Source organism: Electrophorus electricus, chromosome 2, assembly GCF_013358815.1.
Source record: "Electrophorus electricus isolate fEleEle1 chromosome 2, fEleEle1.pri, whole genome shotgun sequence".
Lineage (NCBI taxonomy): Eukaryota > Metazoa > Chordata > Actinopteri > Gymnotiformes > Gymnotidae > Electrophorus > Electrophorus electricus.
In genome coordinates, this window is record NC_049536.1 from 8160958 (window position 1) to 8178340 (window position 17383).

Sequence of the window (17383 nt, forward strand, 5' to 3'; positions counted from 1 at the left end):
CTATTCCTGTCACTGTTTTCGCAATTCCAACTGTCACCAGATTGTTTACAGCTACAATGGCAAACGCGTAAATCCAGTAGGACACAATCACCATAACGGTCCTGTTTCGGGTCATACGCTGTGAGTATTTGAAAGGTGCAATAACTGCATGGTATCGGTCAGCTTGAGCTGCCAAAATAGCCATATAGGAGAGTCCTAGAAAGGTGGGCGCGATGTAAAATGTTCGGGTGGGAGAGTCGAAGTTGTCGCGTACGTCTAGTACGCCGCAGTAATAATATGATGCGCCGGAACATACATCACTGACGCATGTGCTAAGCATGTACATAAAACGATTTTCACTGCGTAGGGATCTATTAATCAGAATAGATATAAAAACAGAAACGTTTAGGAAGATGATAGTGGTAGCAAGGAGGATACCGAAGAGAAAAAGCAACACGTTTTCAAAGCTAGAAAGGGGCAAAACAGTCCCCAGGCCCATGCTATTGATCAGGTAAATGTATTAGTGTCCTCATATAAAACAAAGGCAAAAGTACCGTAACAACACATACGTGGACAATGCACGATGTGCACTAAAGAGAAGCCCCGCGTGGCGCTTTTAAAACAGTTTCTAGGCGGTCTCTGACGACGGCGCTGAACCCACGTGCCCATCTTTAGCCATCGGGTACACCAGATCCAGAGTGGCACTCTCTTTCCACCCGAAACGACGATGAAGCACGTTTCAACACGGTTTGCGTCGGTATTTCAGTCAAAAACAAAATATGCATAGGATGTAAATCATCAACAAATTCCACTATGTGCTGTGTAGCTCCCAGGATTTGGCGCCAGATAAACTCCTATAGATGAAATCATCTGTTCCATGTGACACAAACAAGCACGTGTGCATAACCTAACGAAAATTGGGACTACGTGGATGGATTAAGTATTGGACTAATTGGATTACCAAATGTGAGCCAATGGTAAACCATTCTTGGATTATACTTAATGAGGATGTGTGATTACGGCCCCATTTCTAAAAATAAAGACCCGTATTAACATTCGAATTTCTGGAAACTGATTCTAACTGTTTTGCTCTGTTAAAAAAAACAACAACAGATTACTCCTATGTACACAACTTCTGTACATGTGAGACTACATTTTTTGCTTCATTTCATGACAACATTCTGAGACCAGTTTATTATGTTTGCTCAAAGTTTTGGCTGGTTATCAGAATGTCCTACAAATGAATTCAGAACGTTACAATTCGTGAAACATTCATAGGGATCAGTTTTATTAAAAGAGGGAAAACGACATTAAAATAATTTTTATCAAGGACATATAACGTTATAAGGATGTTCATTAAGGTTATGTTCAGAATGTCGGAATGTGAGGCAAGGTTTTGGGAGCTGCCTGTTAGCTAGCCACCTCCTAACTTTTTTTTTCCCACAACACTACTGAGTAAGAATTAGCAAATAACTTCAGCAACACAGATAATGCCATCTAAAGCCAACATGTAAAAGATGTTTAAAGATAAAACTGAGGAATGATAGCCATACTTCCACTGACAACTTCAGTAGAACTACTCCAGAGTTACACTGATATAGCTAGTGTGGGGTTTCATAAATTAAATGAAGGCTAAGCTTACATTAATAGAGAATAATGCGCAGAATGGAATAGGACTAATGCTTGAATTAATAAAATAATTACTGTATGTCCAGACATAAAAGGAAATGCCCTAGACATGCATATGTGTGATTATGCAAGAAGACATGTGTACGAGACGGTCAAACAGAGGTGACGGCTGAGATGATTTTTCCACAAAAGCAGAAGTGACGCAAGACGAGAAAACTATAAGTCTGTCTGTTGCAAAGTTATGCTTTAGATCTCACTGGCACTGCGTTGTGAAGTGACATCTCCAGAGCTCTGCATTAATAAAAGGCCACAGGGTAACGCACTGGTTCCTGTCTCTTCTTTCCTGCATCAACGGACACGACACTAGATAATTAACTAAGAACTAATTCACAATATTTAGATTGCATATAAAACATTGCCCGCAGATAACTCCAATATACAAATACAGAATACTAAACAACACCACGTCCTATGGACAGTACATTAAGCGTAGTCTACGTAGTCTATGTAGTCTAGACCACATATTCATACCACATATTCAGACAGTATATGCAATCTTACACATACGTTAGAAAAATGAAGCATTGTATAGTAGCACACTGACAAGTCTGTTGCGGTTTAAGATAGCATTGTGTATAATTGTACAGTATCTTAGACTGATATAATGTAAAACAAAATGCGTGTTGTAAAGTGATTTAGTGCATGTTTAGAATCTGATAGCTAGGGAATAGAGCCTGTCTCTGAAGTTTATGCTACGAATTCTAAATGTTCTGTACCATTTCTCAGATGCAGTTACCAGGATGATATGAAGACTGTGAGGATGGACTCCATAGTGCACCTAAAGTACTCTGTTGGTGAGCAATATTTGCTACAGGCACTGGTAACCTATTACATAAGGCCTTGAGCTGGCACAAACTAAAAATGTTTATTGTTTATAATGTTTATCCTGTTTATTGTAGATTTTAAAACATTATTTAATACAGGTCTTTGCAATGTCATTGAATAGTGTTTAATATTTAGCCAAAATGTTGTGCAAACCTATTTCAAAAGTTTAAGATAAATATCTTGGGTCAGGTCCAATCAGCCAATGCTGCAATGCAAAACAAATAGGTCTTGGCTAATTGACTATTTTGGTTAAGCAAAAATTGTATAAATTCTATTTTTTTTTCCCATCAGACTATTCCTTTAAGCCATGTTCCTTTAATGGTACTGCATGAGAACGTAGTGGTTGCATTACTTTTTAAAACAGTATAGGGATATTACAAATAAAAGTATTAAATAAAGCAAAGCAAAACAGACCAGGCCATTACAGCATCAGAGAATTAGTTTTTGGTTTTGGCCTGGTCTGTACAGACATGATTTAGAAGTTCCTTCAAAGCACTGTTCAGGACAACAGAAAAAAAGATATTATAAAAAAAAAATTACACCCATGACAGGTCTCAGACTCCAGTTTCCAAATAATGCTTTGCGGGACCCTCTGACACAGAACACATAAAGAAAGCAACATATTTTTGATTTGTGAATTCACAAAGTTGGCCTCTACTCTATTCTCCTGTGGCATTTGTGCTAAACCGTAATTTGCTGAACTGTGGAACCGATGTCTCAAGAGGTCAATACTGCACTACAGCGCGCCCATATAACATTAGATCATTTGTGCACAGCGGTCTCCTCACCCGCTGTGGAGACCTACAATGTCGCCCTTCAATTCAAGCATTCCCCTCTCGGTCAATTTTACCAGTCCAGGAGACATTTTTATCTTCATCTATCATGTTCTGTTTGCCACGACCTCGGCCCTCCTCGCGGGTTCCGTGGTGGTCGGAATACTCGGCACGAGGACTCTGCGCGCGCAGAACCGTTTCATGTTCATGCTGAATACTAGCGTAAGCGACACGTTGACGGGGCTGTCCGTATACTACCTCGGTCTTTTTGACGTGCAGGAGGGCTATCCCTCCAGAAACGGAACCTATTACATTTTACCTTCATTTATGGGGGTGAATGTGATGACGTTTCTTTTTGCTCAGTTTGATAGGTACTTTGCTGTGTGTCATCCTTTCTTTTACAACCGTTTCATTACACGTGGGTTTGTCATTGCAAGTTGCGCGTTTTGCTGGGTGTACACATACCTAATTCTAACAATCCAGAATATTTTACCAGTCTCACAGGCTACTAAAATTAGTGCATTTGGTGTCATGACGTTACAAATTATTGTAGTGATTAAAGTTTTCATGACCGTTAAATTATACATCATAGCGAGACACCAGCTCGAACGCGAGCCACCCAGCAGCGAGAAGGACACCAAGAAGGAATCTCTGTGGATTATCGTGTTTGTGGTCATTTGTTTTTTGTTTCTATGGTGTCCCTCCTTTATTAATATCATACTGAGATATCTTACAACCAGCGGAGTGCAGTTCAGGAACGAAGCCACGAACCTGTTCGCGATTATGGCGCGCTTCAACGCGCTGAGCACCCCAGCGCTGTACGTGTGGGGAAGCCCTGCGCTGCGCGCGGCTGTCTGCAGCCTGGTGTGGCGGAGGTTATGCGAAGTACGACCCGAAAGGTTCGATCCTGCAACATTTTATTCGTTTACACGGTCTTGGATAATCGGACTTGCGAATAAAGAACTGTGTGCGGTTGCTTCGTATCTGTATATATAGTGCACTCGTGAATCACGGAATTGTTGCTCTCGTCACAGAATATTCTCCAGACACGTGAAACCCTCCAAGGAAGAAGTTTTAAGCGTAGCACGGAGCACGAGGGACAAGTAAGCACGGAAAGCATTAACTGCGTGTAAGTGTGTGTGGAGATTCGTTTATTGCGTGGTTTATGGTGTATTAGATTTGTCTTGAAACCATACAATTGAATGCTAAATTAGCAACATCTTAATTAGTTGTATGTTAAAAAAATAACGTTCTCTTCCAAATATCTTAATAAATTGTCATTAGTTTAACCTAAGCAGGTCTACAAGTTTCAGTTATGGATGTTTTAAGTATCAGATAACGAATAAGATCGTATTGACTGTAACCAATATATGTTTCTGACCTATTTGCAAATTTAGAAATAAGAGTTCATGTAAATTTGCAATTCAATATGAGCACGTAAGTATTCTACGCCACCCCTTTAGGCTACTCAATTTAGCTCTCGGGATGGTCAATTTCTTTTAATATTTTACTTCAAAAACCCTGTTTTAGAAAAAATAAACTAAGAAATTCCATATACCCCATATAAGTTTGTTACTTAGTAAACCCGCTGAATAACACATTTTTTTTTGTTCACATAAGATGGATAGGTTAAGTAAGATTTTTCCAGTAACATAACATAAAAATAAAAACTGGTCAACAGGACCGCTCTTACTTTTAGCTCATGTGAAAAACTTACACTGGTCAGGGAAAACTCAGTCTTTAAGGCAGTCAGCTAACATAATATAAATGCATTTATTCCAACATAAAATGTGTTGATACATCAATGGGTTTATTTAACGTGTTACCAGAAATTACCCAAATGTATATTAATTTATAAATAATGCCATTGTAATCTGAACATTGAACAAAGTTTCCTTGGCTTAGCAAATGGTCAAATATGAAAAATAGTGTTTTTGGCCTTAGTGAAATAGAACCAATACATCATGTAAGCAAATCATGCAGTTCTAAATGACATGTTTTTAAACATGTACAACTGCTATTTATCAAGTTATTGTTACTTGGCATTTGCAATGTGAGCTTTACGTGTCAAGCTAAAAGATTTTGACACACTGATCCAAACAATAAGGGCATTTTACAAAGCAGTAAATTTAGATACTGATTGACGGTTTAGAACCTGAAGTTGTATTAAGGTTTAACCTCTTGTATTAAGATTAATAAAATCATAGACTTGTGCATTATGCTTCAAACCTTACTTTAAACATACTGACCATCTTGTTCAACAACAAAACACCACAAAACTTAATATATATCCTAAATTTTATTGGATCATTTTCTTAAAACTGTTTAAAAAATATACTTAGATATAAAGATGGCGAGTAATTGTTGTGAACAAGTGGGTAAACAGTATTAGATTTATTCAAAAAGGAGAAAATCCGTTGGACTGGACCCCACACTCATGCATGAAAGACACAGGCATTGGGCAAAAACTGTAGCAGCGACCTGGGATAAGAGAAGACGTTCTCCGCATCCACTTACAGTCATACTGTTTTGCTAAGATCCTTCTTTGTGACAGTAGTTCTTATGCTTCAAATGCTGAAAGCCCATACTGAAACAGTGGAGATATTCCGAGCTGTCAACGAGGCCTTGCACTGCTGCCTCAATACCTCCCAAATAAAATACTCAACAAGACAGCAATAAGGGAAATAAAAATGAACTGATAAACAAAGGTGACTTACTGTGGAACCTGTAAAATATGCAGCTTCTTCGCTCCTTTGGTCCGTAAGCTCAAAATATGTGTATAGTATGTTAATTAGCTAGGGGAAGGAGCCTTTATGTCCGAATGTATCATTTAAAAGTACTGCTGGCGCAGATCTGTAAATTTAAGGTGGTAACAGAGGATGAGAAAAAAAGTACAGAAAGAAAATGAGTCATCTTCTAATCAGCCAACAGAACGCATAATGAACCGAACTCAGATAAACAAAGAGAGATACTGAAATCGAGAGGAAGTTAAAATGAGGGAGAACAAGAGACGGAGTAACAAAAATGAGAGACGGTGTAACAGCTGCAGTGTTTCATTCGCCCTTGGTGACCAGATCCTCTATGTACGCATCCAGCTCATCATCGCTGCTGATCTCAATATCCTACAAAAAAGACGGACATCAGCCATCCTATCACGAAGATATGAGCTCTCTGAGATACACAGATGTAACTAAAACATTAAACTACAAAGGAACATACTTAGTTCTGCTACTTGAGTTCAAGTATCTGAGGAACTGTTGTCGTTAGAGTTTTCTTATTTTACTAATAATATTACAATAATCACCTGAGCCCTTAATAGCAAAATATAATTGTTTTTATATCTATGTGTGAGTGTGCAAGTTTTTTTGTGTAATTGGTGCTTGCATGCGAGTGAGTGTGCAAGTGTACGTGTATGTGTGCGAGCATGAGTGAGTGTGCATGTGTGGATGTGCAAATGAGTGTGCATGCGTGTGCCCGAGTGAGTGTGCCTGCGTGTGTTTGTGCACGTGTGTGGATGTGTGAGTGAGTTTGCATGTTGTGTGGGTGTGTGAGAGTGTGTATGTGGGTGTGTGGCTGTGGGGGGATGGGGTGTGGAATGCCTCCTACCTCCTGGACTTTCTGCAACAGTGCAACAATGTTGGTTCGGAGCTTGCGGAGCTTCTCCTCGGACTCGCGGAGTTTGGTTTCCGCGCCGCTACTCTTCTCCTCCACGGCACGAGCTCGAGACTCGGCACGCGTCTGGTACGAATTACACAGACTCTGCAGCCCTGCCTCGTACTGCTGGAAATACTCTTTCTGCAGCACACACATGGCCAATATTAGTCACTGCTGAGCTTACATGAACAAATCAACCACAGTAGTATGAAAATTATCCATTGGTGGCAGCTTTACTTAAGACATAATTCACCTGAACACCCAGTTACCGACATTACTTAATTAATATCAGCCTCCACTGTCGGCAGAGACATTTAAGGAAATGTTTTAATTAAGGAAATGACATTTAATTTTCAGCCATTTAAGGAAATGTTCAGGTGTACACGGAAAAAGCAGTAGTTGTTCTTCACACGTACAAATGACCCCATATGACTTGGACAGACTGTGACCACTGGACGTACTCACAATAGGGAAAGCCACAAGCTCCTCAGCACTCATAGTGTTGAGTGAGTCTTTTGGGATTCGGAAATCAGGTGGGAAAAAGTACCGCAGCAGCGTCCTGGAATGAACAAGCAAATACAGGCATCACTGTACCACAATTTAGGCCCAAACACATAGTGCCAAGAAAGACCAACTGAAGCCAAAATGATACATACTTATACTGGTCTGTTTTCTTACATAGTGCTACAAGGGCTTACATACTCCCACACGTACCTCATCATGGTGACAAGGCCCTCTGAGGTTTCCCTGCTTGGACCACTCTGGGTCGTATCAGGTTCTGCTGCAGTGGGTGGAGTCACAGACCGTGCTGAGCCCTGATTGGTGTCTGGACTCCGTGACTCTGGCGAGGCAGGACGCATGAGGCGGACCTCATCACTACCTTTAAATACCCTAAAGGAAAGCAAGCAAATAACAATTATTAAACAATGTCAAACAGTCCATACAAGCTGATGTATAACTACAAATACTGGATAAGTAAATAAAGAAATGTCTATAACTTTGGCACAAACTGATATATTTATGAACTTTCTTCTGAAACTGAGAGAAGTATCTGTTTTGTGATGCATTTTGCACAGAGTATATGTAAATCCATACCAACGGTCTCGGGGAGTGTTCATTGGGACGTAATCAAACTTCACTTTCCAACGCACACTTTCTTTCCCTGTCTCTACTGCAGTCACCCGGCCAGTAAACCACTCTCCATTCACCTTTGCCTCTACCTGTAAACCTTTATCTGTGAAACACACACATACACACAAACAAAAACAAGCACACAGTTGTATGTGGTCCAAAGACATCATGCAATGGTTTTAAATACATTGCTGCAGCTATGTGGATAAGCAGTAATGGTCGCTACCTTTGTGGGCATTTTTTACTGTGTCTTGCTTTAAATCTTCTTCAGTGCTATTGCTGACTCGCTGAGGAAGGAAGCTCATGATTAGTGCACAGATTACATTACAGTAAGGTTTTTAAAAAGTGCACAGACTACATTACAGTAAGGCTTTATCATGGCTGCATTATTTAAGGAAAGTCCTGAGGTGTATATCAGCATATCAAAAGCTACCTCTGTGCTGTTGGCTTGTTTGGCTGGTGGGACCTTTTTATCCACCACTACTGCTCCCTTCCCACGACTCTGGACAGGTGCTGCTAGTTTGGATTTCTTGGGTTGTGGCTCTTCCTCCTCTGCACTCTCTTCCTCCTCTTCTTCTTCTTCTTCTTCCTCTTCCTCTTCCGTTTCTTCCTCCTCCTCCTCATCATCATCTGCTTGCGCTTTACCCCTCGTGGTGCTTCCCCTCTTGCTAACTGAGGTATGTCTGTTGGCTGTCTTTGTGGAGGACAGCTGTAACCGATAAGCAGCACATCAGGTTTTCACTCTTTCACAAACTCAAAAATGTCCTAAAATTCATAAAACTGAGTTTTCTAGCTCATAAAATTCAGGCCGTGTCCTGCTGAAGCAATACTGCTTGCTAATGCTGCTTTCGGTGTGCATGCATACTTACTGTTGTAGTGCGAGTCTGGGTTGCACTCCTGCGAGCTGGTGCTTTTGAAGGTGGAGGTGTGCTAGTGGCTCTAGTGGTGGCCTTCACTGATCTGGGGGGTGGGGAGGGTGGTGTCTTAGCCTTGGCTGGAAGGACAGGCGCCGGCTGAGTTCTAGAGGGACGAGACGGTGGTGTCGTCTTAGGGGGCGGGGCTTTAGTTACAGGTGACTGACTGACAGCCTTTTTGACCACAGCGGGAAGTGGGGGAGAACGGGGCCGAGCTGCCGTGCGTTGGGAAGACCGAGTGGCAGTCTGGCAGAAACAACAAACAGATCAGTTCCATCTCAGGTGCATGTGCACCCAGGCAATAAGCACTGAAGCATAACAAGCAGTACCTGTGCCATACGCTCCTCCACTGGCTTTGCACTGGCTTCTAAAGGAACCTGTTTCACATCTGCTGCGGACTTTACAGTGGTGGTTTTCTATAATGGATGTTACATTCAGTCGGACACACCGATATCATTCACATTATAGGAGTGTGCTGATTGGGGGGATGGCGTACCTGTAGTGCCACTAATTTCTCTTGTTGCTGACGAATTTTCTCAGACAGCTCTTTCTGTTTGTCTTCTGAGGTTTTGGTGTCTTTCCTCAAAATACCAATAGGTAAATTCTGCTTCTGTTCAGGGGCATCACACCTGAAAGACAGAAAAAGTGTGAGAAACAGGAGCGAAGATGATCGCCATTAGAATGAGTAAAGAGAGGAAAGAGCCTGCAGTGCAGCAACAGAGATACAAGTCAAGTGCTATTAGTACATTTCTATTTATCACCTGTCCTGTGCGCCATCAGGGTTCATGAGGCAGACCCAGCTATCTGGGTAACGCTTATCAACAGCATCCATCTGAAAGGGCAGTGTACGCCACTTCAGACATTTATCTAGTGCACAAAAGGAAGAGACAACGTGTGTGAGAGACAGAAGAGGGTAGAGAAGGCGAATAAAGCATAACACGCAAAGAACTGCAAGTTATCGGCTTAAAACACACCGCACATACTGCAGTGTGAATCTAGTGCTGTGCTCTTACCGCACTGTATCGTTACAGGGATCTCCATAGCTCGGCGCCGCCGAAACCTGATGTCATTTGAAGGTGCAGCATTCCAGTTGGCGGACAGATACCCAAACTCATCCCAGAACTTCACTATACCTTTCTGGGCTGTTAAGCAAATAAGATCAACCAGTTGCTCTGGGACATATTCATGACATCAAGGCTAAATAAAACGATACTGTGTCTTCAGAAATTGGACAGCACCTAATATATACATTCAAACTCACCTATACCAATGTCCTTCCAGTACTGAGCTAGATAGTCTCCCATAGCTCTAAGTAAGTGTCTGTACTCTTTAGCATCTGCAAAGTCTTGCTTGTTGTGTGTTGGCTCCAGCACAAGATAGGGAACATCTACGACACCTACTACACCCCCACATGCCCTAAAATATGTGGAAATACACCAAAAGTTTATGTTTTTGCAAGGCCAGCAACCCACATACCACATGCACTTTTGTAGCTTTGCCAGTGTTTGTTCCAGATAAACTGAACTCAGTGGGAGAGCATGACTCATGACACATTTGATCGGAGACATCAGTATGAATGGCCACTTATGTCTTTCTGGCAGACTCACATTCCGCCCTCTAGCTGCGGCCCAGTCTTCTCGTACATCTTAATGAGGCGACTGCAGTTGTAGATGAACATGCCGTCCTGGTCCCGTCTCTCGATGTTCACGCCAAAGATGAAGTTCAGCTCTTTGGGCTCCTTCAGTGCTCTGCCATATGACAAACAGCAGGGAGAAAATGACCAGATGTGTGCTACGGTCAGTCAGTTTATGACACTATATCAGCAAGAGCTCTGGTATATTTAGTACAAGGACAAGGAATTTAGAGTAAAAGGGTACAGTTTAGATACAGAGAATGCTGGCAATTTACACAGTGGTGGGACTTGATTAGTATGTGCCCATGTGTTTTCCTTTGGCTTGGGAATGTATAAGGGAATTCTACATGTGTGTGTCTGTAAGCATATGTATGCAAGCATTACTTCTGTTTCGATGCGTGAATGGCTTGTTTCCTGTTTGCTTCTGCACGTAATGCTCCAGCTGAATCTTGGGCCTTCCTCAAAGCAGTCTAAACACAGTTAAAACGTTGAGCAACATATTTACTGTTTGCTTAGATAAACTGTTTATGCCGGCATAACTTAGCCCACTCCACCAAGCAAAACATATTCAAAATGAAAAAAAGGCACGTTGGGTATTATTTTTGATAACTAGTCCTATACTAGCTGCTGAGCACTGTTCCATGCATGAGTGGCTGATCTGTTGTTGCATTGTTTATTTGTGGCAGGTGGTTTTTGGTTCTCACCCGGGCCTCTTTGGATAGATCGTCCCCCAATTTCAACTCCAGAGCGCGTGCCTTACTCTCTGCTTCTCTAGCCTTCTCCTCAGCTGGGAAAAAAGAAAGCATGCGTGACTTCCAAGTTTAACATGGACACCTGCTCCTTCATACAGCACAGGTGTCTCAATGTCACTCACCGAGCTTTGCGAGATGATCAGCTTTCTTTACTTCTTGCTCTGCACGGGTTTTAAAACGTGTTGATGTGTATTTGTACATCCTACAAGAAAGCAGAAGACTGTTTTTGTGCACAAGTCTCTTATTGCTTGTTTACAATGCGGGTGTGTGGCTGGACAAATGCAGATTTGTGTGTGTGTGTGTGTGTACCTAGGGTTATACAAGCAGCAGGAGAGCCTCTTGGTCCTGACTTTGTGCCCCTGAATAAAGATTCTCATTCGGGGATCAATGTAGAGAACAGCGGCGTAGGCACGGAACGACCGCCTCTCAGGCTTCCTGTTTCAAACACACAAGCTTTAATCAAGAAGGGCAAATCTAGGAAATAAGACATGGAAAACCAGCACTAAATGAGTGAGAGAAGTGAAAGGACAGTAATTAAGAGTGGCGGTGATGACCAAGTTACTCACACTCCTTCCACGGGTGTGCCTGCCATCAGTATGTCTTGGTGATCTGTCTGCACGTCCAGCTCAGGCTCTCTGTTGTCCATTAGCTTCAGATTGTAAACTATAACCAGAGTACCTACAAAAAAGCACACATAAATTTCATCAAATTATTGTTCAAAGCCATAACCTTTAATCGGAACATTGCACATTGTGAATTCAGCTGTCATACCACTTGGCCCCTCAATTTTCTTGAACTGCTGGAAGAGCTGCTCTTCACTTTTGAAAGGAGAATATTTGAAGATAAGTTCTGTCTCAATCGCATACTTCTCTGGGTCTTGAGTAAGAGGCTGCTGGGTCTTCACTTCCCAACTTGGTAACGGAACGATGACCTACAAGCATGTTTGGGTGAGTCGATATTTATTATTCTGTGTTCGATGTGTATCCGTGTAAATAAATGTGTGTAGCAATAAATCCTGCTGAGGTCAGCTAAAATCTCTTGGATGCTGCATTCATGCACACAAATTATCTCTGACCTCATCCAGCCCCTCCTCTTCATGAAACGTCCGGGACAAAAATAAACACGTTAATTTGTCATCTTTCTTTGTGAAGAGGATGAAGTCTTTGCCAATACGCATAGAACCCCTAAAAGAGACATCAAATGGAAAATATATGTATAAATATAAGTAAATAAAAGTGCTAGGAAAAATACCAGATAGTTTTTTTGTCTATTTTTAAAATAATTACATAAAGGAGTTTTTATTTCAGAGTTAAAAAGCACTTACGACTTCAGACCATTTCCATACTGGCCAATATGAGTAGACTCTGGAAACCTCTTGCTGGACTTGCCAAACTGAATGACATGTGTTGCTTCGCCTGTGCAAAGGACATTAATATTTTATGCCAAGATTAATCTACTACATGCTGATGTGTGTGTGTGCTGGAGCAGTTGTAGCACAAGGTTTTAAAATGCAGGGGATCAGTCACATGTATTACTATACTCACTGGGATCCATTCCAGTCCCATCATCCAAGAAGCAAAGCATGAAACCTCCTCGAAGGTCTGGTCTTTTCTCTGGATTTCCAATATGGATGGATATGAAAAGATTGATTGGAAAAATGCACAAAAACATAACCTCCTTTTTAACATTCTGGAAGGGCTGAAACTCTTTAATTGATCTTACGAAGAAACTGGACCCTCAATGTAATGCAGTGTTTGTACTCTGTGTGTGTAGTGTGCAGCAACATGGATTATATTGTACCTGTATATATGTCAATCCTTGTAGCATTTGCATCTCTGTAGATGAGAAAAAGTGTCGAAACTGGGAAGTTTCAAAACTGCATGAAGCTATAACATTTCTAGTGATTTTATCACATCTATCAGTAAATTGACCAGGTGAACTGGAGGCCGATACCTTGAGTTGTCCACAAGCTCAGCCAAAGCTCCAAAAAGAAACTCATGTGTAGTCCTGTTGGCATAATACAGACAGTCAAACGAACACTGGTTATGTCTTCTAATTAATTTACTTAGTAGACAAAATACCCATTATATGTAGAATCTGATGTAGAACACTTCCTCTAGCAATTAAACTAGGAATATAGTAACACAGGAATATAAATATAATATTTGGAACAATGTTGTCATCAATAGGTGTGTGTGACATTCATTTTTTTTCTGTGAAGCCCACCACCATTGTCTTGCTTATAACAACATTATAAATCATCTAAGACCTATACTGGGTATACGTAGAGTCAGCTTGTGGGAGTACTGCTGCAAATAATCATCAAATATCATCCCAGTGAAGTCAGAAGCAGAGATGAAGAGAACAAAATGCCCCAATTCAAAAGTTGAAAAATATCAATAGAGTAGTAGAAAAAAAGAATAACTTCCCCACAGTCTGAAGGCCTCTATCACTTTGAATGAGAATACAAATCACGACTCCATTAGAAAGACACCAGGTAAAAACAGTTCACAGAGGTGCGACATGACAGAACCCCTCCTGTGGGTATAAGAAGAACATGAATGCTTGTGGATGCATATGGATAAACCCCAGAAAGGATATTTCGTGGATGGTTGAACAGAAAGAGGCTCTTTTGGGGTGTATGAACAATTGACACTGCATTTAGCATCAGAGGCATCGTGCTGGCAGTCATACAGGGTGGTGGAAGTCTCATTTCTTGGCTAGTAGTATTTGGATGACAGTCACAGAAGCAAATATGAACTAGCTTCTGTATCAAACAATAAGAACATAACACCATCTGCTCATGAAATTGTAGTTCAGCCAGATAATGCAGCAATCCAATACACACAACAAAGTCCACATCAGAATGGCACAAGTAAAGTTTTATAACAGACTAATCCAAAACTCCTTAATTGTAGTAAGAGATATTAGTGACTAACGATAATTTCTGATTGCTGCTAAAGATGTATCCAGTCACTACACAAAAAGGACAATAAGGTTTTCCACACAGGGGTGAGGGGTGTTCCACTGCCTGTTTTACTAGATAAGAATCACCACAAAGCAAACTCAGCCTCCTCATTTTTGGATAGGACAGTCTGTTTCAATTTTATTTATGTACTTGTTAATAAGCATATAAGAACAATGGCATCCTGAAGAAAATATGGTGCTATCATTCAAGCCTTTTCTTGACTTTTTCTATGGCTAGAATCCAAACTCACTGTTAAAGTTTTTTTCTATTTATCTAATAGTAGGTCTTGGTTATCTGTCTGATATTAAATGAGACAACAAAAGTACGAAAGATTGTTTCATGTCACATCTCATTTTCTAACCACTACTGTGCTATTATACATCAACTCCATATATAACACTCAGCTCAGGAAAATGTTATAGATGTTCTATACATGTTACAATGATTTTAACAAAGCATTTTTTTTTTGAATATTTTATTTAAATATAAATTTAGCATACAAAAAATTTTATACACTTTACCGCACTTTTCAAATTTATAGTATTCCACCATAATTGGACCTAATTGAGTTAATATTTTCTGGATGAAAAACATTATTGGTGATGTAAAGTAATGAAATACACATACTTCATTACTTTAGTATAATTTTTATGTATTTATTCTTAAGCATTCCCTTCCACAGGTGATGACAAGAGAATGACAGAACCTAAATACTTCTGTAATTACTTAATCGGTAATCTGTAATTAAATGTTTCAGTAATTATTTTTCTCAGCATCTGTCTTCAGTTAAAAATGACTTAACATACACAAATACGTATGGTTTGTCTTCCTCTGCTCTCTTCATAGCTTATATCACGGAGGGATTGTTTTTACATGTCTTAAACTAGGGCTAACAAAACTCAGTCAGAACAGATGACACTCAATAGTTTCTCCCCCAGTTTGATCACAGTCCAATATGCTTCATTGCTAACAAACCCCTAGATTATAGTTCCAAATAGTCTTTAGAGAAAATCTCTTAAACCCCTCAATGCCATACGATTGTTTATTCATCCCTTTAAAAAAAAATAAACTGAACTGACGATTCACATATAACAAGAGCAGATTCTGTTGTTACTATTGGATACAAAGAGTTATCTTTGTAGGACTGAGGCTGTAGTATGACAAATTATCCAATATCATCTAATGTTATTTAATGTTGATTAGTTGGAAAGTAGAATCAGGTCAAGACATCATACACAAAAGGAGTTCTGCAGGGTTCAGTACATAGTCCAATTAAAATTGTTAGTAGTTGTAGAATTGCTTTAAGCACACTGGTGTCCATTCTTTTCCATTCTTAGAATATATAACTTCAGGGCCATATCACTCCTGCACCAAAATTAGATGATTGTGAAATGCAACACAGAAATACATAAAGTGACTGACTGCCTAAGATATGTTCCTCAAAAAGGACTAGTTTTTCAGTGACCTTCAGATCATCCGAAGCAGATATTTCCAGTCCAATCCCTAGGGAACCCCAGCCAGGCAAAGTTTTTGTTACATTCAGCTCCTCATGCTCTCAGACCGCTAAACTTCGTGACCAAGGTGTAATGGGTGTAAATATATGGACCTGCTGGAGGTCCTGCTGAAGGACTGTATTTACAACTGCTGAGGTCTCAGTCCAGCTGGCACTCACTCTGTCTCTCATTCACTCAGAAAATACAGTGATACTTACGAGTTTGTGTGCAGGTACTCAAAGGTGAGCTGAGCACGGTTTAAGGTGCTATAATTTGAGTAGGCCATTTTCTCAAGAAAACAATCAAGAAAAACTCTGGCAAACTTGGTCACTTTTCCTCTTTACATATTTTCCAAGTGATGTGGCTCATTTGGGACAGCAGTTCTCCAGCACCTTAAGAGACAACACAATAGAGATACCTGGTACTATAGTCTGGAAAATAACACCTTTTAAAAAATTGTTACACTATTTTCAAAGAACTTGCTATTGACATTTTATACCTTTCTACATTTTATCTTATCTTTTCTTCCCTCATTAAGTGAGCATAGTCCAAAACATAAAAACCATCAATTAGTAGTTAACTTTTCATATGCCAAAAATACAAAAATGGAGGTTAACCCTAACCCTATAGTTCACCAAACAAGACGACCTGTTAAGGGTTATCACTCCATATGTGTATGTACATATATACACGTGTGTTATTTTCCTATGTATACTATCAGCCACGTGAAACTGCCAGACCACAACTAGCTACCATCCATCATTCAACCTATCTGAATGAGTCTACCCCTCAAGACCTTTAAAGGTCTTAACTGTGTTTAATACTAGTAGTTAACATCAGCTCAGATGACATTACCTGTCATCATTTTTTTTCATTCAGTTTGAACACACTGACTGCCCCTCAGTGATATACAAAGTCAATTAAATGATCACTTAATTATCACTAATCAATTAAATGATTAATGAAGTATCACTGTGGACGTTAAGTTGTATAATGGCCATGCTACAGCAGATTTAGGCGGGGTTAAGATTGCTACACACGCCTTCTGTCCGAAACAGGCCATGCACCGTGCAGGAGGGCCCACTCAATGCAATTTAAAGGATTACTAATAACCTAATCTAAAGAATCACATATTGTCATTAGTAGTTGTAGAGGGTCTATGCTCACTCTTAACCTTGAGTCACTCCCTGTGAAACTAGATTTATCATTTTAGTGGCACTGGTCAAGCTATAGTCCATTTCTATCACTTGGTAATGGTGTATTCTCAGTTGCAAGTAGCTAACTAGCTAGCTAGCTAACGGTAGCTAGCTATTATTAAAATGCCTGTGTACAGAAAATCATAAATGTTACTTCAATATTGCAGACCATTTAATCATCCAGAGACCTCCGTTTGTTTCTATCCAATGTTTTTTTTCTGTCGGAGAAGTCCTGTTTATTCCAGGTCCAGGCACATAAGAAAGACACTCCGAAGGCCGCGAAAATTCTCCACACCACACAAGCTTTTTCGTTGTCCTGCGCAAGAACGCATGAGAACCAAAATTACAGACCCGCCTTCCAACCTATAGCCAGCCA

General features: G+C 40.3%; 2 protein-coding genes across 3 annotated transcripts; one reads left to right on the forward strand and one right to left on the reverse strand.

Moving 5' to 3' along the window:
* Positions 1-3299: 3299 nt before the first annotated feature.
* On the forward strand, positions 3300-7622 carry LOC113571836 (glucose-dependent insulinotropic receptor). Its single transcript, XM_027001005.2, has 3 exons — positions 3300-4165; positions 4301-4395; positions 7603-7622. The coding sequence occupies exons 1-2, from the start codon at positions 3300-3302 to the stop codon at positions 4371-4373; spliced, it is 939 nt and encodes a 312-aa protein (XP_026856806.2). The 3' UTR covers positions 4374-4395; positions 7603-7622.
* morc2 (MORC family CW-type zinc finger 2) lies at positions 5021-17314 on the reverse strand. 2 transcript variants are annotated; one of them, XM_027001004.2, is made up of 27 exons: positions 17196-17314; positions 16030-16203; positions 13304-13357; positions 13151-13185; positions 12895-12963; positions 12675-12765; positions 12426-12534; positions 12122-12281; positions 11917-12028; positions 11660-11785; positions 11473-11552; positions 11303-11385; positions 10983-11068; positions 10573-10713; positions 10227-10381; positions 9979-10107; positions 9727-9832; positions 9462-9594; positions 9295-9381; positions 8921-9211; positions 8485-8760; positions 8278-8338; positions 8016-8154; positions 7635-7811; positions 7386-7479; positions 6873-7061; positions 5021-6388 (listed from the first exon to the last, which is right to left on the reverse strand). In XM_027001004.2, exons 2-27 carry the CDS (start codon positions 16095-16097, stop codon positions 6320-6322), a joined length of 3120 nt encoding a protein of 1039 aa, XP_026856805.2. In that variant the 5' UTR covers positions 16098-16203; positions 17196-17314; the 3' UTR covers positions 5021-6319. The 2 variants fall into 2 exon arrangements, with proteins under 2 accessions (XP_026856805.2, XP_026856804.2); XM_027001003.2 differs by having other exon boundaries at positions 17177-17314.
* Positions 17315-17383: the final 69 nt, after the last annotated feature.

Coding starts and splice junctions, on each gene's coding strand:
- LOC113571836 (XM_027001005.2), top strand. CDS start 3,300: ATGTCGCCCTTCAATTCAAGCATTCCCCTCTCGGTCAATTTTACCAGT. Junction 4,166..4,300: donor TGCGAAGTACGACCCGAAAG/GTTCGATCCTGC, acceptor CTCTCGTCACAG/AATATTCTCCAGACACGTGA.
- morc2 (XM_027001004.2), bottom strand. CDS start 16,097: ATGGCCTACTCAAATTATAGCACCTTAAACCGTGCTCAGCTCACCTTT. Junction 10,108..10,226: donor CTGGAAGGACATTGGTATAG/GTGAGTTTGAAT, acceptor TTTGCTTAACAG/CCCAGAAAGGTATAGTGAAG. Junction 8,155..8,277: donor AGTAAAAAATGCCCACAAAG/GTAGCGACCATT, acceptor TGTGTTTCACAG/ATAAAGGTTTACAGGTAGAG.